This window comes from Cyrtonyx montezumae, unplaced genomic scaffold (assembly GCF_038088225.1).
Source record: "Cyrtonyx montezumae isolate F1298 unplaced genomic scaffold, pur_monq_1.0 scaffold_29, whole genome shotgun sequence".
NCBI classification, from domain to species: Eukaryota; Metazoa; Chordata; class Aves; order Galliformes; family Odontophoridae; genus Cyrtonyx; species Cyrtonyx montezumae.
The window spans coordinates 3,294,101-3,321,344 of NW_027072033.1; the positions used below are offsets into that span (position 1 = coordinate 3,294,101).

The window sequence follows — 27,244 nt, forward strand, 5'->3', positions numbered from 1 at the left end:
GCCGCCGGGACTGCGCTTCTCCTTCGGGGACCCACGCTGCTGTGTGCACGAGCCGGGCCGATCCGCGTGCGGCACGAGCTTGGCCGAGGCCGGCCGCTGCGTTTCCGAATCGCTGCGTCGCGCGAACAAACGGGCGGGAGGAGCTGTCAGCGGCGCGGATGCCAGGTGAACGACCCCGAGCGTCACCTCGCGGGCAGCGGGCTGCCGCGCACCGCCCGCTCTCTGAACTGCAGTTCTTTAACGGGACGCGGGGACAGGCCGCGGAGCCGCACTCCGCGCGGGCCCGTAACGCGCGGAGCCTCGCATCGCTCCCGCCCTGCTCCCGCCCGGCCAACACCACCCCCTTCCCCCCCGCACGGGCAGGGCGGGCTCACCCCCTCCCCGACCTGTTCCTTTAAGGGCCGCGGGGCGGGGCGGGGCGGGGCGGGGCCGAGCGGGAGGCTCGCGGCCGCGCCGCCACGCGCCATTGGCTGTCCGCGCCGCACCGTTGCCCGCCCCCTCCGCGCGCTGTTATGTCTGTGTCTCGGTGTCAGCTTGGTGGGCTGTGCGCATGCGCAGCAGGCGCCCGTCCAGCCGGCGGGGCCGGGGCCAGAGCTGAGAGCGGGGCCGGCGCCGCCGTCGCGGCCGGCCGAGGGTCGGTGCGCTGCGCTGCGAGGCGCGGAGGAGGCGGACGCAGCCGCCGCAGAGCAGCTCCGGGTCGGCAGAGGATGCCCGCTGCACTCCCACCGCTGCCGCCCTGCGCGGCCGCCTCTGCGCCTTCATCTCCATGAATTAGCGCCGCGGGGTGGGGGCGGGGGCCGTGGCGAGCGCCCAGCGGAGCCGGCGCCCCAGGCATGGCCAGCGCGGTGAGTGCCCGGCCCGCTTCTCCTCGGTTCCCCTCCTTCTTCTCCGTTTCGGGCTCCCGTCTGCCGCTGCTCGGGGCGCGCGGCATCCCCGGGCGCGGGGAGCGGGTCCGTGCCGCCACCGCCAAGCGGCTCCCGTCGCTGCCCCGGGTGGTGCCCGCGGGGCGGGCTCGGCTTTCGGGGTGCGCGTCCTCGGCCGCCCGCCCGGCGCTGACCGCCCGCCGCCTGTCCCCGCAGTGCGCCGTTCAGGTGAAGCTGGAGCTGGGTCACCGAGCCCAGGTCAGGAAGAAACCCACCGTAGAGGGCTTCACCCACGACTGGATGGTGTTCGTCCGCGGGCCCGAGCACAGCAACATCCAGCACTTCGTGGAGAAGGTCGTCTTCCACCTGCACGAGAGCTTCCCCAGGCCCAAGAGAGGTGAGGCTCGTCCCCGCGAGCGGGTGCCGCCGAGCGCGGAACAAAAGCGGCAGCGCCGCGGGCCGCCCGCCGCCCTGCGCGGAGCCGGGGGAGCCGGCCGCCCTCCCCGAGCCCGCACCTGCGGCAGTGCGGGACGAGCGCCTCCGGACCCGGGTCAGGGGGGCTCCGGGCTCCCTTACGCCGGGGCAGGGCGGGTTCGCAGCTGTGCCGCCCCGGTCCGTCGCCCGGCCTTGATGCAAAGTTGCGGAGCGGTGAGCGCGTGCGGCTCCCGGGCCCGTGCGGGAGGTGCGGCGGCCTTTTGTCTCCGGATCCGATCCGGTCGTGTCCTGAGCGCTGTGGCTGTTAGCGGAGGTAACGGTGCGAACAAAAGAAGGTGCTTTGTTTGTGGGTAGGTTTATGCACTCGCGTAGGCGCGATGGTTTGTAGTCATCTTTCGTCGGATCGGTAGACTTTAGCGGCACCTCCAGCTCCCGCCGCCCATTAGAATGACATCGTAACGAGTCCGTTCTGCCTGGAGATTCCTGGGGGAGAATCGGGAATTCGGGGAGCAAAGAACAGGATGTGTCTCTGTGTTGAAACGGGAAAGATTTTTGAGGCAAGGTGAAAGTGCGTATTTCCATTTAACGTTTCTCAGTTCAGTGTGGCACCTCTTTCGTTTTTCTTGTATTTATTATTTTCATTCATCAAGGATGTTTTGTTCCCTTTAAACAAACGAGCTGTGAGAAATGCAACGCTTTGAGGTTGAGATTCTCTTGTAGTATATATGCTGTGATTTATATTCTGTTATTGTAAAGCTGAGTACATTTATTGAATCTATGTGAAAGCAGAAAGGTACTGCACGGGTAGTTTTTAGTGGAATATATCCAGTGCTGCCACATTTCTGGTGAAATAAATTGCCCAGATTGCACAGTGAGGTCTTTCTTTCTTTCCTATTCCCTTCTGTTTCTTGTACAGAAAAGCGTGGCTTTAGATTGAACCAAACAGTCTGGAAGAAAAACTGAAAATGGGTATGAGTAGCCTAAATAACCGAGGTAGCATTGTTTGTGCACAGTGGATGGGATGGTATACTGGAAGCACTGATAGAATGCAGGTTTAATACTTCATAGCCCAGTGACTGCCTAGCTGATGATTATGACGTTCTCTGCTTTTATTACCTGTTCTTTGTTGTTGTTTTTTTTCTTCTTTTTTTTCTTGTCTGGCCTCAGGAGACATGACTTTGCAGCCAGGGCTTAGGGGTGATGTGGATCTAGCTAATAAGAATATATTTGAGAATTCACACAAGTGAAAGATGGCATGGTTTGCTTCTGTGAATGCTTTGTGCCTCCAGCTGCTGAGTTTAGCTATGCAGTCATTTAAGCTATTGTTTAAAAGTGTTTGGAGTTTTATTTATGTGCATCTTTTTCATGATGTGGCAACTGCTGGGAAAGATGCCAGCTTATATAGCTCAGGAGGGGACTTGTCATATTGTGACTGCACATGACTCAGATCATAGGATATGCTGTTTTTGGTGGGACCAGTTGCAACAAGACCAGATGGTGAGCACCATGCTTGCTTCTAGGCTTTGCTTATCCTCCTGAAGCTGCAGGAGAGCTTGTGTGTTGGGGGAAACACCAGAAATTTTAGGTCCTTGAAATCACGTTGGAAACGAGGAGCATGGTGCTGCTGTGTTTGAATCTAGCATGCTTTCTTGTGTTCAGGAGGCTGGTGCTGATGTGTGCCCTGTGAACGGGAACACTGTGTGTTTTTCTAACTTACGAATACAGTTGAGATCATTGCCTAAAATGTTCTAGGTTTTCTTGCTCTATAAGTCAGGGCTTCTAGTTTGATTTGACCTCAGGTGTACTTCAGCACCGTAGCTGAAGGTTTTGCATGTTCTATGGGAATAATGTGTTTGCTGATAGTGCAAGTCAAGCTGCTTTTTCTCCATCACTGTCTTGGAAGTCATTATACTCTTTGATGCTTTTCTATCTGCTAGCCTACCATTTGCAGATATGTAGTATATTCTCAAATGAGTCCTGAACCGTGAGCTGAATGAGAAGTGAATGTACAATGTGACTCAAAGCTAACTGTTGGAATACTGACTAGCCATAATGCTGTACTGCTTGATGAGTGGCCTGTGTGTCTCTGGGATATTGCTGTGAATGGCCACTCTAACATGTGTTCTTGCTAGGAAAAGTTCTAATTCATTAATTCTATTTGTTAAGCCCTTGGATCAATTCAAGAATAATAAATGAATAGGCAATCACAAGTTTTATTAGCTTGTAATGTGTTTCTGCTGCCAGCTCAGTTTTTATTTTTGGCAGTCATTCCGAACATCAAGGGAGGAGAGACAAATTATTTTCTGAAGCAGCTTTTCAGTACACTTGGTTTGTGTGTTTATGAGACTGGTTATTTGAATGTCAGTTTGGCTTCAGCTCTGTTTTTGTTTCTCTATTCTCCCTGTACCAGGATTTTGGGTATGCTGCAGGCTGGCTGTGAGTTTGCAAACAAAGGTGTGCCCATGTATTTGTTCTTCTAGTAGTTGCTGGAGGCAAGCAAGGTCCAGTATGCTGAAATTGCATCATTTTTAAGGTGGGAGTACAACTAGGAATGGTACTTGGCCTCTGGAGCATAGAGAAGGCTGGTGTGTGTGTGCAGGGAAGATGGGAAAGTGGTGGTGGCTGACAGAGAGCAGTGTATGTATAAACTAAAGTGACCTAATGAAGGAGTTTTGTTCCTCATTCATTGTGTCTCACCTTAAAAACTTGAGCTTGGCAGTGGTTTCATTGTTTTCTGTTCTTTGCCTTATGGTGACCAAGTGCTTCAGTTTGTCCTTGCGCAGAGGAGCACGCAGACATTTTTTCTTGGTTTCCTGGTTCCCTGTGCTTTGTGACCCAAGACTAAAGCACATCTGTGGAGCAACATTTGTCACTGGGTTATGGTTAGTTTTGGTGCAGCTAGTAAGCTGCTTCAAAGAGAGGAGCTGTTGCTCTTCTATGATAATATCTCTTTTCTTCAGAGGCTAAGCCGAAATACTTTATTCCTCACTTTATTTGGTGTATGTTGGTGCTCCACAACAGCAGTTTGGCTTGGATTAATCTTGCAGCATTTCACTTGAGTAAGGGATGGTATGGTCTCAGAGGTTTAGTTTCCTTTAATTAGTGGTGTATTTTGACCAACAAAATCTCTTTTAAAAAGAGGTGAACAAATACTAGTATTTCTGTGCTGATAATGAAAATGCAGGCGTGGACACCTGAAAGTTGTAGCTTAGAAAGTGGAAGATGTTGCTTTGCTTTATGGTCTTGAGAGAAACAATGGTTACAGTATTACATTGCACCACAAAACCGTCTTGAGTTCAGTGATGGAAATGGAACTGCTTATTATTCTGCCATAATATCCTTAGGAAGTCTACATTTGTTATTGACTTTTTTTTTTTGTTAGGGTTGTCGTAGTGTAGCGTGAGACTAGTGAATCATAACAATTCATAATAGCAACTATAAAAAGTGTCAGTGATTGCTTTCCTGTAGAAACAACCTTCCCTTTTCATAGATTTTTTTCATATTTTGTTCCTACAGTTTGTCAGAGGAGTTATTCTGAATCATCTCCCTTCATGAAAGTTCTGGATCCATCATGTTGAAATTTTTTTAGTATCACCTAGTGTGGATAGATGGCCAAGTTTCAGGAACTGGCAGTGTTTTCTGATGGCTGTTCTAGTAGGAATGTGCCTAAATAACCTAAGAACTGAAGTTAATTGTAGCTTTATTTTATTTTATTTTTCCCAGTTTTTTCTTTCTGTATTTTACCTAAGCCTAGCCTGCCAGTTGTGATGAATATATGGGAATTTCTCTTTCTATTTTACAGGTGCAGTTTTGATACAGTACCAGCTCTGATACTGTGTCATGGCAGGCATTGCTTTTTTTAATTTCAAAAGTGTTGGCTGCAGATTTGCTTATCAGTGGATTTCAGCTGCAGCCAGATGGAGCTTCTGATGTCTAGTGGACAGTTTTGTTTAACAGGAAACTCTCAAGATTTGATGTAGCTACTGCTTTAATAAGAGACTGAAGAGTGTTGAGAGTATATTGGTGCTTTCAAGTGTGGTTTTTAATTCAGTCCCATATAAATCACACGAGCATTGCAGTGTTCTTAAAGAGAATGAGAAGCTGTTGAACATACTGGAGCAGTCAAGTTTCATCATTACGTGAGTGCTGTCACTGAGTTCTGGTGGCTTTGATAATAACACACTACATGTGTAGGAAAACCTTGTCCTAAGAAATAATTTTACTTCTCTGATATGACTCTAAACATGATGTTCAATGTTGATGCTTTATTTGGAAGTATGCAGTGTCATAGACTTGATTCCTAGATAGAAAACAGTTGTACATTTTTCAAAGTAAATAGACATGTGGTCCCTTTCTTATTTAAAATCTCCTGCGTATGTTTGGCCCTCTTTATTAGAAGTGATGATTTGCTATCTGGGGTAACTTGCATTGCATTCAGTTGAACGGATGTTTAAAGGCAGAACTGAAGTGTGATGGTCTGTCCTCACACCTGCTGCTCAGTGAATGCAGTCTGTATAGTACCTCAGTGAAACAGTACTTGTGAATAACAAGACCACACATCACTAAATTACACTTCCATAACCCTTATTTGCACATTTTTAACTGTGATTGAATTGAGAGATTTGTGGTTTTTATTTTCACTTTTGTGCTCAGGGTATTTAGTTTATGCTAGATTTTTTTTTTCATTTTAATTATTCCCATAGAGCGCATTTGAGGAGCATGCTGACTTGTATCTGTTTGCTCTTTGATTTCATAACCCTTAAGAAATTAAACTAGGTTACTAGTGGAGGCCTATAGAACTTGTCTCATGTCAACTTAATTTTAAAAGTGTTAGTAGCGGTCACATTCTAGGGCTTGTGTGTATTTGTACGAAAATTGTTTTACAGCAGGATGAGGAAGTACTTGGCTTCTCATGGAAAATATTGTTTGTTTGTTTTTATATTTCTCGTGGCTTTTCATTGTGGTTTCTAACATGTGAAGGGGAGGAAGAGTGGTATTTGAAATATTTGTACTCAAATCTGTGTGGGAAATTAATTCTAAGTGCCTTATCCTGCCTGCTATTTGAAGATACAGCTGAAATATTAATACTGCAATTCACAAAATATTTCAAAAAACATAACGTTGCTGGTTTTAAACTTTTCTTTAAACAAAACTTTTGCTTCCTTCTAATGTGCTTTTTTTTTTTTTTTGGTGTGTTGTTGGTTGGTTTTTTTTTTTGTTTGTTTGCTTTGTTTTTTTTTAAGCCATGTTATCAGATAAGTCTGTTGCTAGCAGGCTCAATCATCGGGAACTTTATTTCATCAGCCAATTAGTGCTGCTGCCCCTATGCAGAGTACTTGTGGTCTGTGCCTTCACTGCTGGTGCTGGACCAGGCCTGCTGTAGCACTGCTGCCACTCCTCACTGACAGGCAGTGTGGCTTCTTTCAGGCACAGACCTAGTTTCAGTGGTTGTAAACAGGCAATTGATACATATCACCCCCAGCATTCTGTCCATAGTTTCACATAAACAACAGCATGTCTTCAGGGTAGAGTATATGTGTTTTTCATACGGAACCTTCATGAGGGTAAATATTAAGACATGTATTTCTTTTTCCAGGTGGTTATGATGGGTGACGTTATAGTGAAAACTGCATTATTATTCATTGGAAAGAAAAATCAAAACTGAGTAAGGAATGTGGGGTGGATTAAATTTTGCTGACTGTTAAGATGCTGAGCCGTTTGTAGTAAGACTAAATTTAAAATTTGTGGGTGTTTTTCTACAGCTTATACGTGGGGGAAAAAACTCCACCTAACTCAGTGAGGTGCTATTATTTTGCCTGTTCTGAACAGAAGTAATTGGACATAGTGTGTCACTTTAAACAAGGGATTTTAGCTGAGGTGTTCTGTGTTGGTAGACTTGTGAGGGAAATTGAGGACTTTCTTTGTATATTTAGAGGGAAGCATTATCTTACCTTTCAATTGCTAATCCAGAAAGGAATAATTTTGAGAATCAATTGAGACAGAACCACTTTAATGTCACTAACTGGAGGCTGGGAACTTTGGAGCTTTCTGCCACATGTGGAAAGTGGGGCAGATCTGAAAATGTTTGTGATAACTCAGAGGAGCTTTTCTGTTGGAAGAGGGCAAAGTCTTATTGGTGAATTTTGCTTAGTAAGTGTTAGCCTCTTAAACAGGTAAATCTTGATATTTGGTATTGGACCAAAACTTAATAGTCTTTGCACATTCAGTCTTACATAATGTAATCTCCAGGTGACTGTGTTACTGAAGTACTTGATAAAAGCCATTTACAGCGTGCTGTTCCAAAGCGGTCAAAGCACTGGCATCATGTTTTACTAAAAGCACTTCTAAATTGAACAGCATGCTCTTGCAATTTTAAGCTGTCACTGCAGTATTTTGAAGGGTGAACCTGGGGAAGTAAGCAGGCAACGATATGCACAGTTTCATTGTTTTCAGTGAAATCCTACATCTAGCTGTTTTCAGCCACCACTCATCTGATGTCTTTTATTATCAGAAGGCCGCACAGGCATTTGAGACACTACTAATATGCAGGATATGTGCACAGTGTGTGCTCACTTGCACTTGAATCCCTTTGACAATCAAAGTGCTAATTCTTTGCCTGGTTGTTACTCTTCACTATTGAGTGTCTTTTTAAAGTTTGTGGTTTCTGTGAACCTGTGTATTATGAAGGATCCCACTTAAACCTAGCAAATACTTCAGAACAGGAAGTACAACGTTTGTAAATATACACCTTTGTGTTGAGCCAGGTATTATCTAAGTTCTGCAAAACATTACTGTGATGTCTTCTCAGCAAAAAGGATTTTACCTGCAACTTGTAGTCTGCTCAGTAACTAGTTTGAAACGGGCTAGCAGAGGCAACAATAGAATAATGCGATTGGGTGTCCTTATTGTCTGAAGAATTAAGATACTCTAGAGAATTTGGCTTCTCAGTCTATAAAGAATTTCTTTTAAGTTTGGTCTTGGTGTGATAACTGGTTTGTAAGCACTTCCTTGCTTAATAAAAAGGCAACTAGAGCCCCTAAATGTATTCCGTGCCTTGTGGGATTAGCCTTGTTTGTCTCCTGTTTCCAAGTATGAAAAGGCAGCACCACTACAGACAGCATTTCTATTTACTGAACTAGCATCATTTCTTATCAGGTGACTGGCTTCTAATATTCTTTAGAGCAAGTCTTCCCCATAACACTACCATAGATGTGTGTTATTTTAATATAGGAAACTGCTCGTAGCTGACTGTAACAAATGCTGCAAGGTATTTTCACTTGCATCACTACAAAGTGACTGCAAGTTCTTTGTGGACCTTTGGCAGACATGTAAATACACTAAGAGCAAACCCTGAATATAAATCAAATAAAGTAGCCCGGCAACAGTACAGCTGATTGTTTGCTTCTGCAGGCATTGCTGAACTGTCATAGCACCACTCTGCTACTGTGTGGGTGGACGTGAGAGTTGCCCTATCTATCCATCATTAACACAGCACAGATAGCATTGGATCTCATTTGCCCCTAGCAGGGAAGTAGGTTTTATTTCAGGGCACCCTAGGAGGTGAGAAGTAACTCCAGGGAAGCTGGACCTGTGGTCTTAATGCTTCTGCGGGAAGCTTCTTGTAATGAGATCCTGCATGAATCTGATTACTGCAGTTTTGTTGCTCAGACAAGCAGCGCCCAAACAATTTTAATGGGGTGATGAATTTCAGAAACCCACAAGAAATTCAAACAAACATGCATACACTTTTGACAAATACTGACCATATTTTTGAGTGGATTCTGTAGCTGTCCAACAGTCCAAGTTTTTACACCTACTGTGTTTAAATGCCTCTGCTTTGGGAAACCTGGAAGTGTTATTCAAAATGGTATTCAGTTCTTAAAATGGTAGTCATCAAATATTTTGGAATTTACTTCAGGCTTTTTTTGTTAAATGTTGAGCACATTTTTGGGGTACAGAATAGGAAGTTTATTTTTTACTTAAAAAATTATTTCCAAACAAACAGTGTCTCCATTGAAAGTACATGAGAGTGTAAATTAATATTGACATAAATGGAGATTATCAAATAAACTGTGCGATAATTTTGTTTTCATTAACCTTTCCACTGCCTGGAAACTAAATAAAAACAATATGGTTTCTATGGAGCAGAACTGCATTAGGTTACTTCCTTGAATTCTTGGTCTTGTAAAAATGAAGTTCAACAATGGCTGCAGATTTTGTGAGTTCTGGAACTAAAGCTGCTTAGTTGTACTTCTCTACTAGTACTGGCTTTCGTGGAGATTTCTATATTAAATGGTTGAACTGCAAGTTTACAGAAACTGGAGTGCTAACCAAGGTACTTGTAGATCGATATTTTAATTATACACTCCAAATTTTCTACTGACTTCAGGTGAAATGTTTAAAAGGTTTCTCTTTTGTTTGCGAATGGCTTAAATCTGGGAAGTTGTCAGTTTGTATCTAGACTACTGAGATTTTACATTTTGGTTTCTGATTTTTCCCTTGTGTTCTGACCTGAAGTCTAGTTAACAGTAACTTCTTGATTGAAAGTCTTGATCACTGCTTTTTGTTTGTCCTTTGAGTTATGCATTCAATATGTAAATGTTCAGGTTTAGCTGTATAATTACCATATAGTCCATAAATATGTTCATATTTATTGTAGTGTTAGAAGCTTAACAGCCTGTTTTTTTTTCTGTCTTGAACCGTAAGTGTTTTGGAATTTAATGCAGTGATTAGGTCAGTGTGTTTGCCTTCAGGCATCAGTCACTTAATCTAAACTCTGCTGAAAATGTCTGGCACATTACTTATTTGAAAATAATATTATTCAATAAAAGAAAACTGGCATATGTATCTTTGCATGAAAAACAGTGAAGCAAACAAAGGTTGTCATGCAATGGGGCACTGAAGGTGTGGCTTACTTAACCTTCTGCCTCCTGCTTTCCAGGCAGGGTTATCTTCATTCAAACATTTTGTGCAGCCTGTTGTACTTTCCATTAATCTTGAGTCTCTGAACTGCTTTTCTAATAATGTATTTTCACAAAGGCAGTGTGGTGTCTCACCAGCTTAACTGCAAATTAGTCATAGAGTAAGTACAAAACACAAAAGCTTTTAATCACATAGCCATGGTTCAAAGGCAACTCTTTTTCTTGCCAAAGTTGGAAATAGTGGACTTATAAAAATTCGGCAAAACTCTGCATGATCATGGGAAGTCCGCTTCTTCAAAAGAGCCTTGAAAGAACGGAGGGGAAAATCAGGAAAAGACATGGATTACAGGTTATTCCTTTGTTTTCATTTCCACAATGACCTTTTGAAACAACTCTTTCCCATGCTAGTGACTGTCAGGTTTTCCTTTGCTCCTAAAAGGAAGAATTAAACCTAAAATTAAATCTTTTCACAGGATGCTATTAACTTTATGCAGCAGCTGTTTTACCTATGATTTCACTCACTGCTGAGGGGGAAAAAAAAAAGGGACAAATGTGGAGGTGCATTCTGACCTAGCAGTTTGTGTGGTCTTCTCATAACAGGTTAAAAAAGTTTTTAGTCTTCCTGTGGAAGCCTGTTCAAAACTTCAGGTACATGTCATAGTGGACTTCCAGTGCATTTCTAATTTATTACTGGCAATATTGTAATTGGAAATAATACTTTCACTTCTGCACAACTAGGTAGTTTTGCTTATTCCCTTTACTGTTTATGATTATTCCCCATTCCTTTCCTTGTCTTTTCACACCAGAGAAGGTGAGAAGAATGCTAAAACTTGAAAATGGGCTTCTAAACTTGCCAATAAATATTAGGGAATCAAAAACAGATGCGGTATGTTTTCCCTCAGCTTTCTCCAGTCGTCTCAGTCTCTGCTTTCAGTGAAGCAGTGTTGACTTAAACTGTTGCTGTATGTCGCCCGCTCCCTGTAATTAAGTCATCTTAGAGTACTGATGTGAGGAAACAAACTTAGAATAGTTTTCTTATTTGGATTAAAGGAATAATCAACTCTGGCTGGTACTTAAATACTCAAACAGATGTATTACAGTTCACATCTTATTACATTGTACTTTAATGAGGCAGAGAATTTTTCTCTTCAAACGCAACTAGTAGTTTTTAACTGATGGGGATGATGCAAGGCTCAGGAAAATGACATGGTGTATAGATTTCCTTACTGAGCCAGAGGAAAATTTGAACAACTTTCCTTTCAAATATGATTATCCCGATGTCAGGATTTTGATGTGTTCCTGTTAGAATGTCCAGGAATTGCTGTTTCATCTGCACTCTGTCTTTTTGAAGTTAGATTTTAGCATTTCCTCACGATGGCTTTGAAGTTCTGCAGTCAAGCTGGGATATCAAAGGGCTAAAGGAATTCAGCCATAATTGTTTTATGGCTTGACAGAAGTCAGACCTATTTGTATAGGTAGCACAGAAAATAGCTGTGATTTGACAGTTTGGTGCCATTTATCTCCACCATTTAAAAAGGAAAAAAAATTGAATGGGTATTTTTGGAAACAGGAACTAAATTGTAAATGAAAATTGCGTCTCTGATTTCTCAAAGGAACAAGAAGGAAACAGTTTAGGAAACTTTTTATTGAAGTGAAGTTAATGAGGCTCTGTCTACTTTAAGAAGATGTAATACTGTATGTGTTCTGTGAAACTGCATTCGTTCTTGTAGTACAAAAGCACATAAACACGCAGAATAAAAAGGACTTAATTGCTAAGTAATCAGAAGAGCAAATTCATGGAAACTTACGCTGTAGTTGGAGTAAGTTGTCTAAGTGACATTAAGACTGGAAAACTAGAAAGAAGTCATATTATGTCGTGAGTATGTATATGATGCCCTTGCCATCTTCTGAAAAACCTTACTCCAGAGTAGTACAATTCAAGTCTGAGCAGTTAAGCTTAAAAACTGGAAAGTGTAGTAGAACTCTTTCTCAGTTGCTTGGAGAAGACAGCCTGGAGATGTTGGCAATCATACTTAAAACAAGCAAAACAAAACAAAATTAGAGTGACGAAGAAGCACTGGGTCCCCTTAAATGAGTTTTTGAGTTTCTGTTGCTTTCCAGTGTGTTGATATGCATCTGGTGACAGCAGCTTATGTTTATTTGCCTTCGATCTCTGTTAACTGTATTGTGTTACCCCAGCGTTATAGTTTAAACTGACAAGTGGCTAGGCACTACAGAACTGTTTATTTGCTAGTCTTGCAGTGGGATGGGGGATGGAATGGGTGAGAAAAATAAAAGAACTTTTAGGCTGAGACAATTAAATAGGAAATAAAAGGAGAAAAAATAAACAGGGAGGGAGTGGGAGGAATAGAAAAAAAAAAAAACTAGCCCCAAAGCAGCAAAAAAGAGTAAACAAGCAGGTGATTCACAATGCAGTTGCTCATCACTAACAGTCTGATGTCTAGCCAGTCACAGAATGGTTTGGAAGACACTTTATTCATCTCCATTATACTTAGGTCTTAAAATTTCCACTGCTTGCCAGTTAATCATTCTTCCTGTCCTTTGATACATGCAGAGATATAATTCCCTTAGTCTCTGGACTGTCCCTTTAAAATGTCTGCTGACATCCTAAAAATCCTTGATTTGGGGCTCCCTTTATCATCATGGACCTTCCAGAGAGAAGAGATGATGTGTGGTGCTGGATTGTGAAATGCTGAAGCTTGCTTTGGTCTCATCATTGCTACACTGTCCTGGTTCCATCAAGATTTATTGTTGGTACCACTGTGTTGTGCATTACTGTAATGTCACTGATATGATGTATAACAACTATGGTAATGATGGCATTTAGGAACTCAAGTAATTGGATAGTTTCAGCTCAAATCAAATCCACTTGAGGTACATGTAGAAATTCTCCATCATTCTGTACCACACTCACCATGTGTACCTAGGTCTTCCATACCAGGGAGGCTTTATCTTCTTTTCTTGCTTACATGTGAAATGTGCTGCAATTATGGAAGACCTGTGCAAAGGATGTCCATGGTCAAGTCCACCCCTTGATCCTGAACTGATTAGTACCTCAATAGCTTGAGGAGTCACAACCTAGAAATAATTTACCTTTGTGTTCCAGTCTAGAATTATTGGGGCCACTTCAATCCTGACTCATTTTCTGATTGTTTTGGTGTTCTTCAGTGGCCCAATTCTTGGAAATGAGAGCGTGTATGTGACTTGCTTTTTGAACCATGCTCTTTACCCAGGCAGGAGGATCTTTGTACTGAGCAGCAGCCCGGATGGGTTTGCCATAGGTGTGTTTGAGGAGTTAACCAGTACCATGTTTAGGGTAGTGATACAGAGAAGTGTTCTCTGCAATACTGTTCCTTTGCTTGTGGTAATGGCAAGCGCTGGCAAACCTTCTTTCCTTAGTTTAAAGCAGCATTTAAAGAGATGTGAATAGGCAGTGGCTTTGGGTTCAGGTAGGACAGCCTGACACAATGTCTGAATATGAATCTAAAAAGACATGGAACTGCATCTAGTTTGTGAAAGTAACAAATGCAGTTGCACTGTGATGTAGTACTCTGCAAATACGGGGGCATCAGGGCATCAGCGTTCCTCGTCTTGAAATTTGTACATTTTTAGTGTACAAAAATTGACTGAAATATGAAGAGACTTTCTGTCTATGGCATGGCTATAGTCATTTGACTTCCAGCAACTTCCTACTAATGTGTTTGTTTGATATCTTAGTTGGATTGTGCCCTGAAAAAGATTTCAATTAGATGCTAGTGATGTTTATTCTGGTTAGGGGCATCTCTGAACTGCATGAAGTCCTCCAGAGAAGAAGTACTTCTCCTGCAGTTAGCAGTTGTAGTTTGCCTCTTTCTTCATTGCATAAAGGGGGCCAAGGAGCTGTGCACAGCACTTAGTAGGTGAAGTGCCTTTATAAATATTCTGTTTAGTAACATCCTTGTTGTCAGCTCCTAAAACTCACTTCTGGTTATTTTAGTCTCAGTGCACTAGATGAGACACCTAGAGAAGTTTTATTTTTCATTTGCTAGTGTGTTATACACACAGTGTAGTTCTCAGGGAAAAAATACAACGTGCATCTGTTCTTATTCTGAGCTTCGAGTACCTGAGAAGCTTTAAATGGTAATGGATCATTACAAGAGCTTTTGTTTATACCATCCTTTCTGAAGTGCTACAGCCATGCTGCTATTTCCTGTGTAAAGTTTATAGCAAAAAGGAACGTTTCTTTGAAACATCTATAAAACAAGATACATTGTAAAAAGTGCAGGTTGTGAGCTTACCTACCAAGCTGAATTCCCATATAACTAATCTTACCCTGCCTTAGCTAAGGCTAAAGGTTTGCTTTTCTGCAGCAGCTCAGTACCTCTTCATTAAGAGTTTTATTGTCCTCTTCCTACTTGTCTATGGCCGTGCTCTTCTGTATGTGGACTGCTGCTGCTTTTCACATGACAGTGGTATGATCTGGACCTTCATTCAATGTAAAGCAACTTTCAAGTCCTTCCAACCACTTCTGTTTCTGAACTCTAGAAGTCATTTTCTGTTGGGTCTGTGGGCTGAAGTGTCTGTAGCACTACAGGCATCCAGTGAAAATGGGAGAGATGGGAATGGGTGGTTGAGATTTGGAAGGAAGTACAGGACTTCTGCTTTTGACTTGAAGTCAAATGAGGGAGGATACCATGTTTAAAACAAAATGCATCCTCTGTCTGTGTTTTACAAAACAAAAATCAAAAAACAAAACAAAAAACAAACCCACCTTGGTCTCTCTCCTCAGGATGGGTTGTAATTAAATGACTTCTTCACTTTTGATTTGGTCTGTTTTTGATTAAGGTTAACTGAATGCAAGCTGTTGGAACTGAGAGTAATGGATGAAGTTGCAGTTCTGGGTGGGGAGACCACCCTTCAGTAAGTGGGTGGTCAGACGGTGGAACTGGCTTCCCAGGGCAGTGGTCATGGCACTGAGCATGCTGGTGTTGAAAAAGCATTTGGATACCACTCAGAAATATGCCTTGAATTTTGGGTGGTGCTGTATGGAGCTAAGAGTTGGGCCTTTTGATATATGTGTGTCTCTTCAAACTCAGAGTATTCTGTGATTCTGTTCTATGATTGTTTGATTCTATAGTTTTTCTTTAAATGTTAATTTCTAAGCATAAACACAGGAGGCCAGCACTGGCTCAAGCTTTATCTCACTACAAATATATAGTAATATAATGAAGCTATAACTTTTAACACTTTCTACAGTGGAATTGATCCATACTAAAGCTAAATTAGGTGTTCATTTTTCCTATGTTAATTCATGCTTAGGGTACAGCCCTGGCTTCATAAAAACAATATAAACTTTTTATTTCTGGTAGTAAATGTTTTTATTGTTGATTTATTACTTAACTCATACTAGAAGCCTATGTTTTGTAGATATCTGAAGCTGAGAGGCTTTTTGTTGCTGACAAGTTGTTTTTGTTTTTGTTTTTAATTAGGTTCCTCAGGCTGTATTGCTTGCTTTATTTTTGCAGATTGAAGAAAGCAAATCAAATATGTTGGTCCTGAATCTGCAACACATTAAGTGTAGGATTTCTAGTGCTGCTTCCAGGACTTGTTATACCATATCAGACACATCTAGTGTTTCTTCCATAATACTGAATCCAGTTCTTCCATAATCCAAATCCAGGAAGAAATGTTAGGGAATACTGGAGTGTTTCTTTTACACTGTTGGTAGTGATGGGACTTGGATGGGTTGGAGTACTGCAGTCACCACTTCTTCACGAAAAGCTGAAGACTCCTGACAGTTGCTTGGCAAAAACCAGATGTTACCAGGAAAATGTGGAGTGGTAGCTAATTACTGTATATGTTTTTGTACCTACTGGTTCAAAACCCACAAGGCTTGACTTTCTATTCCACAAGCTTGGGAATGCTTTCTCACTAGTAAAGCTGCATGTGATCTTCTGTATGCATTTTAACAGTTAGAAAAGTCCACTGCTTTCTGTTCTTGCTTGCTCCCAGGCCATTGGTGTCCAAAAGATAGTAATGTGTGATGTCATTTCGGAGTCAGCCGTGGAGAGTTCTTGTGACATCAGGACTGACCTAATGTGTAAGTATGGGATACAGTGGTGTTCCATTTAGGCAGGTTGGAAGATGAGAAAGCTTTTCAATTGTCATGTCTGGCAACTTCTTGGTGAGAATTATCAACTAGCTTATTGTGTGACTATAGTGATGTGAATGCAGCCTGATGCAGGTGTTTTCTTCTTTTCAAAAAAGTCTATTTAATGTTAGTAATTTTCATTGTAGGGCATTGATGGAAACAAATCTATTGGACTCCAAAAATGTAACGTGCAATGTAGAACTGCTTATCAAGCTCACAGACACATTGAGAATTCATGGCCTTAGAACTGACAAGAGTACCAACTGATCAATCGGGTGGAAAGGCTGTTGGTTGTCAAAACGTGGGCATTTTACAGATGTTAGTTAGCCCGTGATGGTCTTTCAGTTCTTGAATTTTAGATACTTTTTGTAAATATTTGCTGTCTTAAAGAATTGACTTATTTTTCAAAATCCCTCATCTTATTTATTTTTATAAAAGCACATATAATAAATCTCGGGTTTGCTATTACTTCTCTTTTTATCCTCTGGAGGGAAGGTGTACTGTGTGCATTTCTCAACAGCCCTGTGCTCAGGAGAAGCATGTGGAAAAGTGATGAACAGACTTACCAGTAAAGTAGGGAGACTGGAGCTTCAGGGTTAGCGTTTTTCCTTCTGAGGTAGGTGAACAGAATTAACTATCTAAGCATAGGTAGGATTCCTTGATTTGTGTCTACAGGTGTAGCTCCTTATTAACTCTTCTAATGGAAGAGGCAAAAGCTACTGCAGCTACCTACAGGCATTGCCATGGAGGTTCTCCTGTGATGTTCCAATTTGTTTCAGCTGGTAGTTACTTAGGTTTAGGATTATTACCTGTTTTACAAACAGTGCCTACTGCTGACGTAATAAAATTGACCTCTTGTAGAATAAAGTACTGGGGAACAAAACCATATGGTGCAAATTCATTCATCTTAAGATTTAAGATAAGTGTCATGAGGGAAACCTCTTGTGTGCTTCTTTTTAATGAGAACATCATTTTTTATGTTATGACTTCACAAGGAGATTTATATTTTCCCTATTCTGCATGCTTGGGAAGTGACTGCAGGACAAAATCCTGTGGTTTTTTTTTGTTTGTTTTTGTTTTTCCCTTTATTATTGAATTTATGAATTGAATGTGAAGCAGTATTTATCAGTGTGATATAAAGCAGTTTGATTTTTGGAATAAAGCTAAGATAATACAATTTTTTAATGTAATACATTTTCTCAGCCAGTTTTATTTCCTCTTGAATCCAACTTTGCACTGTTTGGAAGTGCTTTGGGGACAGTTATGATAAAAATGCATTTTTTATTACTGAAATATTTGAAGATTACACTACTGGTACTATACCAGCATATACCAGTATAGCATGATTCTTCTGTTGATAAAGACTTTTCTCTAAACAGGTGGCCATTTATTTGTCTATGAAATTGATTTAGGCTTTTCAATTAAAATACTGTAGCTCAAACGAAAAATGTCCATGCTTATTATGTCATAACTTTCTGGATCTAGAAAATAATTGGACTTAGTGGAAGATATCTCCTCCAGGAAAGTTCAGGTAACTGAATGTGAAGGGTTAGCTTGTGGTACTGATGGCTGAAGGTGCTGGCAGAACCTAATATATTTAAAATATAGTTGTTGACATACCAATACACATGTGCTAACTCCAAATAAATTGAGTGCTGTATATTGTTAAATTTAATTACCTAAAGTGTAGTAAGGTTAAAAGAACATAGCACATGTTAACGTGGAGAAATACAGGACATAGGTTCTTATATTAAAAGTAAAATCAGCACTGAATTTTCATGAGTTTTCCATTTGTTACCTCAAGTAAAAAACAGTAGCAAATATAAACAAAAAGTTGAAGGTAGTAAAATGATATGCCCTGATGGGATGTGACTAGGAGTGTTGAGAAGACTGGCCTGTGTTGCTGGGAGGCTGCTGCTGATTATCTTGGGAATAGTGGCAGCTGAGTGGTTCATGAGAACTGGAAAAAAAAAAAGTATGCTTTGGTAGGAGGGTTGGACTAGATGATCTCTAGAGGTCCCTTCCAACCCCGACAATTCTGTGATTCTGTGAAGAGAAGCAGGATGTAGGATCCTGAGAACTACAGGACAGTCAGCCTCACCTCAACCCCTGAGCAAGTGAGATGACAAATTAGTCCTGGAAATAATTTCCAGAACGTAGCAGGGTGATTAGAAGTAGTCAGCGTGGATTTATGAAGGAAAGCAATCCTTTGACTGGCCTCATATAGCCTTCTTATGAGATAGATGGATTTCTGGATGAATGGAGGGAAGACACTGGATGTTGTTTTCATGACATAATCAGATTTTTAACACTGTCTTATGTCTCCTTGTCAAATGACAAATGAGCTAAATGGAAAGTAGAGTGTTGTGATGGCTAGTTGAACTGCCAGGCTCGCTGGGCTGTGCTCAGCAGTGCAAAATCTAAGTAGTAACCAGTCTGCAAGGGCCCATACTATTTAACATCTTTATGAACATATTCATGAACAACCTGCACTCACAGCAAATTTGCAGTTAATACAAAACTGGGATTAGGATCTCTGGGCTCTGTGCTGTCCAGCAGAGAGATGTGGGCAGTCTTGTATAAGTCAACAGGAACCTCATTCAGTTAAACCTGTGAAAGCCCCAAATCTTTTATATGGGGAAGAATTACCCCTAACTACCAGTACAGACTAGGGGACCAATCAGCTGTGGCTTGTGTAAGAAACAGTGTTGCCAGCAGGAGCAGGGAGATGATTATGCCCCTCTACTTGGCCCCAGTGAGGCAATACCTTGTGTACTGAACATATGTTCAGTTTTAGGCTCCTCAGTACAAGAGGGAGATTAAGGTCCTGGATTGTGCCCAGAAAAGGGCAACAAATTGTGGGAAGGATCTAGAGCACAAATATAATGGGGAGCAGAAGGAACTGGGATTGTGCAGTCCAGAGAAGAGGAGGTTCAGGGAAGACTTTATGCCTTTCTATGACTATCTGAAAGGAGGTTATGCCGGGGTAGCAGTCAGCCTCTTCTCCTGCATAACTAGTGATAGGACTAGAGAGAATGGCTTCAAGTTGCTCCAGGGGAGGTTCAGCTTGGATATTAGGAAAATTTTGTCTCTGGAAGAGTGGTCAGGAGCTGGAACAGAATGCTCAGGGAGGTGGCTTAGTCACTGTCCCTGGAGGTGTTGAAGAAAAGTTTAGATTTTAAGGAGCTTAGGTGATGAGGAAATATGGGTGATAGGGGGACAGTTGGGCTAGATGATCTTGGAGGTTTTTCCTTTTTTCCAGTCTTGATGATTCTATGATTCCTGGGTCCTTCTTGCCCTTTTTGAAGGCAGGAGTGATATTGGGTGTCCTCCAGTCTTCAGGCACCTCTCCCATTCTCCGTGATCTTTCACAGGTGGTAGAAGGTGGTTTGACAGTCTCTTCTGCCAAATTCCTCAGCATCCATGGGTGCAGTCCTTTGAGAACCATGGATCTGTGTGTGTTGAGTTTGCCTAGGTGATCTCAAACCAGATCCTCCTCAAAATCCTTCCTTTCTCAGGCTCTCTTACCTCTAGGGTCTGGGGTTGCCAAAGGTCACCCTTAGCAGTTAAGACTTTAGAAGATTCTTAACTTCTTTTAGCAGAGAAGGCATTACAAGGATTCATATATTGAATTATTAAAGAACAGGTAGCATGTAGGATTCTTTATGGTATACCAAAATGTTTGTACCAGAATTTAAGTTCCTGTGAACTTACATTTGAAAGTCTGTCCTTATCTAAATACAAAATTCTGACTGGTAACACCAGATATATATTTGTCAATTGAGCAGTGCTGTGTTCAGTCAGTGATACACTGGTACTGCTCAGTTGAAATGACAGATCTATCATATATAGGTATTTAAACTGAGCAGTGTTGGTATATCACTGCCTGTTAGGCCTCAAAAAGAGGCATATGGTCAACTTAGATATCTGCTGCTTAAGATAAAAAGATATATAGTAATGTAAAACATTGTGCAACTCTGACCTGCACTGGAATCAGAGGGAAAAGGTTTGAGTCCGTAATATGTTCTTCTTTCCTCTTTCAATGGAAGTCTGTTGAAAAAGAAGCCTGCTGCAACTAAAAGTTCTTTATTCAGCAACTACTATTGCTGAACAGTGGAAGGGCTAACTATGTCACAAGACTCAGTGATAACAAAAATACAGTTTTGCTGGTATCAACTTTTTTTTTTGTAATTCAAAGCAGCAGTTCCTTAGCAAGAGCATTCCTGGAACAACAAGCACAGCTCTAACAGCAGAAAGCCAAGTATAGTACAAGTAGTTTGCTTTGGGTAAGGCAGCTTGGTCAGAAAATCGTTTGACCACTTAAGTTATCCAGGCCAAAGAATCCTACAGCTGACCACTTTCTAGGGAACATAACTATTACGAATCTGAAAATCTTCAACCAAACCCTACTTCAAAAAATAAAAACAAATAAAAATCACACAACAATGAAATAACCCAAACAACCTCAACCCAGATCATTTTCCTTGTCTTTTCTTGTGTTTGTAATCCTATTTTTTTCTTTCCCTCTTCCCTTTTGTCATGTCTAGGTAATTAACCACATACGCAAAGCTTGAGATTTGCAGAGGTCTGAAAGACTGACGCTTGAAGAAGGCAGATGATGCTGAACATTGACAGTCCCTTTATTTTTTTAAAAAGACAAAAAACAGACAATGGAACAACTGAAGGTAGAGCTGTATGGAAACAAATTTGTACTTGTTAGGTGCGGCTCTGTACCCAGGAGAGAAGATGAATCAGCCCTTAATTTTTTTAATCTTTTTTCTGCTGAGTAGTGTCAGCCTGGGTGTGTGTAAAGTCTGCAATAAATTAAGGGCTGCCTGAGAGCCTCTTGTCACTTCTTCTCAGCAGTCTCAGTCGCTGTCTTGCATAAAATAATTGAATGGAATGAAATAAAGATTCATTTTGCTACCACATTTCAGCTTTTCTGAGCGTTGTAGTTGAGCAGTCTGCCTGCACATCAGGATGTTTGGTGCTTTTCAACAAAAAGGGGAGTTGAGGAAGGAAAGTAAGTGAATTTTAAGGAAAAGCCTCAGAAACTTTGAACAGATATTTAAATCTTTCCTGAAGGTAAAGACCACGCTTTACACATTTGATGTGGGTAATCCTGTTCTTAATCAATGTCGGAACCCTTTTTTGTGTTCTGGAAATGTGATTAGACTTTCTCATGCTGAAAACCCCACACAAATGATCCAGCAGTTGGATTATTACAGTACTGAAAATTTTGATTTAATGTAAGATGAAAAAATTGTGAAATGATACAGAGAAAGTCAACTTTGTTTTCAGAGCTTGCCAGTGAAGTGCTCTGTGTATTGGAAGTTTTGCAGAAGTTTATCTGATGAAAAATTTTGGGCTGTTTTGTTCTGTTGTTTTTTCTAAGATGATTGGGGGGAGCAACATTTTTGGGTGTGTCTGTCTCTGAGTCTACCCCTTGGCGTCTCACAACCAGAAGGCTTGTGAGGTCACAGTTAAGTCATCTATCTGTCACAGTGCTCACCAGAACAGTTCCATGCTGCATGTTGCTTCTGTTTCAGCCAACATCTTGAATGCAGAAAGATATGGCAGTACCTGTGAATCAACTCCGTAATGGAGGTCTAAACATCATCTTTTTAACTGTGGTTTTCATTTATACTTTCCTTATTTATGAAGATGGTTTGATATGGTCACTTCTCTTATTCATGGGTTTTTATATGGGAAACCTCTTCTGTAATGTCAATTAACCTTTAATAAGAAAAAAAAAACCCAGCAAAAACAAAGTAATTGAATTGAAAAACAAATCAATTTAGAAAATAAGGATAGAGAACAGATTCTGGCCTGTTTTTAAATCTTCAAGACTTCAGGGAATTTGAATTTAAGGAAACAATAGAATAGACCTGGTAAGTAACTGCTCTTGTGATGAAGGTTAGTAATTTTGCTTAAGAGGAGGAATCCTTCAAAAAGTGTTTTGGCTCAGACTTGTGGGAAGGGCTCTTGTCATGGGGAAATTCCAGATTTGGTGAAGACATAACACACTGAGGTAATACTACTGCTTTGGTCTTAAGGTAATAGAAAAAGAGCAATCATTAGTCTGTGGAGTTTTGAGTGGATGGATTTATGGGATGCCAGAATTACATCAATGTCTGAAGAGTGTGTTTTGCTGTACCTTCTCTCTTAACTCCCCCTTCAGCATACGTGAGAACATGCTGCTTGAGTTACTAGATGACATTTTTCAGATGTCTTCTTACAATAAACAAAATTTCTGAAAGCTCTAGTTGTTCAAGCTAATGTTTCCATGCTTTGTCTATTTTTGGCTTTTTTTCCCCCAGGAAAAAAATTCCCCAAAAGTAATTGTTTGATTTTTCTGTGGGAAGGGAGGTAGGAGTGTTTAAAAGCTCCACCTGAGTTAAAATGGCTCTGCTCTCTCTGGGAGGCATATATTTTTCCATGCCTTTGAAGCATGTGAATGAAATCTGGTGGAAGATGTAATTTTGATCTAGATACTTTTGCCATTCCAAATTCAGAGACTGTTCCACTGTTCCCTCTTGAGAATGTTTCCATTTAATTATATTTTTTAATACATAAATCTTACTACGCTTTTTCTTTTCTCATTCGCTTTGCTCTTGTTCTTTTATGGCTGGATGAAAGTTCTGCAGTACAATTCACTTCTATGTGTGAAGATACAGAAGTGCTTTTAATAATTTCATGGCTTTAGCAGTAGGCCCTATCTGTCATGATGACGAGAAAAAATAATTATAAACTTTACCTCATTTTAACTTTAAGTAAAATAGCTCTATGTGGGCATATAGGATATTGAAGTGATTGCATTTTGAGTTACGGAAGTCTAAAGTTTTGTCCATTTTATACAAAAGGCATGCTAGTATAAAAAGTAGTACTACTCAAGGTATTTGAAGATCTTCCTTCAGATAACAAGGTTGGAAACTCTTTTCTATTTCTCAGAATGTCTGAAATACTGCTGTTTTCTACTATTTTGGGGATACCTTGCTGACTTGCAACTGATTTTTAAGTTTCTTTAGCAGTAAGATCTGCAAAACAAAATTTATTCTGTCATTCCTAATTTATGATGAGTATTCTGTAATACTTTCTGTATCATGAATGCCATAGACATCTTCATTATGTGGAGGACTATCAAGTATAATAATCTTTAATCTTGCAGGCAGTTATTCTTTATTTCATTAGACCAGAGGTGCAGATGTTTTTATAGCTGTAAAGTAGATAAAGCCTCCAGGAGACTTCCCTCCCTAGCATAAAATCAGAGATGGTGGAAAATATTCAAGATGGAGAACTGCAGTTAGGCCACTGATCCAGAGGAAATCTTTGATCAGGTGTGACTTTATTAAAATGAATGTTGCATGCAAGCTTACAGTGTCATCTTCCTTTGAGCTTCCAGAGATGCTGAAAACATACAAAAAATATTTTAGTATATTGTTCTCCTAGATTGCATTTTTGAAAGGTTGAAAAAATCCCATATTGAAAAAATATGGGATATTTCTGATAGGAGCTTAACCTACACCTGTTTCTCTATGTGATCATAAAGCTATTGGTACAAGGGTGTGAAGAAATCATGTTCTTGCCATTACCTGTATTCACTTTGTGTAAAGAAAACTTGAATGGATCTGAGCTCCTTGGAACTGTAATAGAGAGGGTATGTAAGTACTCAGAAATAGTTGAAATATGTGTACATCTGCTGCAAAGAGGCTTAAGAGTTGATCATGGATTAAGGAAGGGAGGAAATAAATCCTAAGGAAACATGATCATTAGCAAATGGGATTTGGATAGAGCCTACTAATGGATTTGCACTCTGAAAGCCCAGCCATGCTTATGCTTTCTAGAATATTTAACTTAGTAAGCTGGTAAAAGGTGGACAGCTGTTTAGAGGTGAAGTACAGATTTTTCCCACTTATTCCTGAAGTATAGCAACTTGCTGTCAGCTGTTTTCAGTGCTAACTCCTCGTTACCGTTCTGCCTTCACTGCTGGATTGCCAGTCTTGTTTTGAGGCTTTAGTGATGTAAATGGTTCTTTTTTCCTAGCTAAAAACTTAATTTTTTTTTTTGTAATTTGTGATGTGCTTCATTGAAAGATTGGATGAGAAAGGGTTGATGATTATCATAGAGGATAAAGGGAAAAATTTAAGTTGGTTATCTCCAGATAGAATATGTAAATCTAGTAGACCTCTGTTTTTACAAATAACCTTTACACAGTAAGTGGGGAAAAAAAATGGCACTCAAATGTATTTTGTGCTTTTTATTTTCTTGGTTTGTTTTTAAATTCAGTCTGACAGGATAAGGAACAGTAGTCACTTGACTGTGTAGTTGTATTCATTGAAATATTGCCTTCAATACTGGAGAGGAGTTCATCACTTTCAGTTCTAAATTCTCTATAATTCTTCTCTGTTTGTTTTCTCTTTGGACTTTATGGCTATTCACGCAAATTGCAAATCAGTATCTGGAACTTTCATCCAGCAACTTTGTCATATGGTGATGCTGTAAATTTGTTTTGGTTTTGACCAGCCCATAAATATACTTGTGCACAAGTCCATCACCAGTAGCAGTAAAGCTGTGAATAAGCTCTGCCATGCGCAGCCACTGTATACTGTCATAAATATACAAGTTTATCTTCTCTGTCAGAATAAGTATGTGGGATTTCAGGAGGATGTCTATTTCTGTAAAGTCATGGGACTATTCATATTGTCTTCCTCCTAATATCTAACCAAGTTATTTTTAGTCTTTATTCTCTATCCGTGTGTCTGGAATTAGCTGCATGTCTTCTGCATTTATGTTCAAGCTTACTCTGCCTTTGCACTCTGTCTTCTCTTAAAGACCTAACTAACATTTGTGCATTGCTAATACAAGAACAAAATGGCACAGATCTGCCTTACTGGGAATTGCATGCACACTGCATGTTCTCTTTGCTCTAAACAAATACGTGGAAACATCTTTGGCATGCTCGCGGCTTTACAGTCTCTCCTCAAGCTTTCGGTGGTTACTTAGTTTACCACAGATGCTGGTAAATACATCTTCATTTGCAGACAGATAATTGTTGTTGGAAGTTGTTGGCACTTAGAAGGAAAGACAGGCTAAGTATATCAGGATCTTGCAGTATATATTATCTTTCCTGCTTTATTTCATCTTCATTCTTTTTGAATGTTACTGACTGTGGTATTCTGGAGAGAACATCTTGGTGAGGGTCTCCAAAGAATACTGTTTGACTTGTTTGCTTATTTGGACATAGTATGAGATAGTTAAAGCAATGGTAGCTCTTTCAGTTCTCAACTAAGATCCTAGGGGAATTCGAAGCATTCCACAGGCAAAGAAATGTATCCTTATCTATGGGCATGTAGATCCTGAGGCATGATGGCAAATCTTCTTTAGAGGTGGGTGGCTGAACCTTGAAGGGAGTCCAACTCTGCTGTGTGCTCTGTCTTCCCACCATATCAAGTGTGAAGGGAAATAGATGTTCCTGGCTCATTCTCTGCTGTAGTTACACGTGGTTTTAGGATAATAAATCCAGTTTCTGCGTTTTTAAATTGCTCAGGAGAAGGGACTGAACTGTTACAAATCAAGTAAGAAAACTTGTAAACATAAGAGCTACAAATTTTGTACTCGTTTCTTAGAGTCACAAGCTACAAGTCTGTGGTCAAAACAGCCCAGAGACCTTCTTGGATGACCTCTTGGTCCTCCCAAGTATTTCTTTCTCCCTCTTCTCAGCTGTTCCCTTTTACTATCCAGCTGCTCTAAGGCTGTTGTGACCATATTCAGAAAGGCCCAGTCTGCTGTATAACCCTGGTTCTTTTACACACAGCAACCTTCTCTGCCGAGTAGGCCTGTATGTGCTTGCACACAAAGGAGAATTTCTTAATTGGCACTTGACCTGTTTCTCTCCTTGTAATCTCCTGACTGAAAGTTTCCTGCTACTGGTACTGTACCCTTTCTGTACTTGAAGCATTACTTTTCCAAAATAAAGTTGTCGTTTAATTTCTTTTTTTCAGCAGACCTGTAGACATTCAACATACGGTGCTACTCTTGGCGTATGAGCAGGCTTAGTCAGTTGCTGTGACAGCCAGGCTCAGCACTCTGTACTGACAGTGAGGTTGTGCATGTTCCACCTTGTTTCACTATGGATGAAGAGCTTTCAAGAAGAACATAACTGTCTGTCTGTCTAAGCTGAATTATGGGGTCATGTTCACAGTCCCCCTCTTCATTTTTTCCCCCCATATTCAATGGTGACTCTGACAGTCAGACTTCAGCAAAGTTTGTCTTCTCTAGACACTGAAGGCTGTATTTGCCTCAGTGTAGGTTGTTTAGTGACTACACACTGTATTTCACTATATACTGCCAGTGCCATAAAAAGTGCACGACTTGTCCTTTAGTATGATTGTGTTATAGACTAATTGGCATGAGTTTACAATGCAAGCCTAGCTTAGTCTGTAGTACTGTTTTTAATCCTACGTGAGCAGGAGGCATGGAAGTTACTTGCCCCATTGAGGTGATAAAGGGACACTTGTAGTTTCACTCCTGTGTTCAAACAAGTCTATAAGGAGCTTCATGTAGTTAGCTGCATTTTCTGACAACTTTTCACGCAGTGCAAGGAGTAGTAGTAGTAGTTTTCTTGAAGGGCTTTTCAGTTTCCTCTCAACAGTGAATATCTATCAACGTTAACTGTACCAGATCTGTCACTTTACTAGTTAGGTAATTTTAAAGTCTTCAATAAGTTAATCCTCTAATGTATATTTCTTCTATATTTTATAAGTGCATAGGAAGTCACTAAGGACCAACTGCTACTGTGTCTTTTCAGAATGCCTTGAAGTTGTTCTACAGTTAATTTTAATTATGCAAAAAAGTTCCTGTGACCTCACTACTGA

At 40.7% G+C, this 27,244-nt stretch overlaps 1 protein-coding gene across 2 annotated transcripts in view; it reads left to right on the top strand.

Annotated features, from left to right (window-relative positions):
- Positions 1-613: 613 nt before the first annotated feature.
- MLLT3 (MLLT3 super elongation complex subunit) overlaps positions 614-27,244 on the top strand; it is a 114,353-nt gene continuing 87,722 nt past the window's right edge. For both annotated transcript variants that reach the window (XM_065740614.1, XM_065740616.1), the window contains exons 1-2: positions 614-845; positions 1,080-1,260. In XM_065740614.1, the coding sequence (XP_065596686.1) occupies positions 834-845; positions 1,080-1,260 (193 nt within the window). In that variant the 5' untranslated portion in view covers positions 614-833. The remainder of the gene's footprint in view (positions 846-1,079; positions 1,261-27,244) is intronic.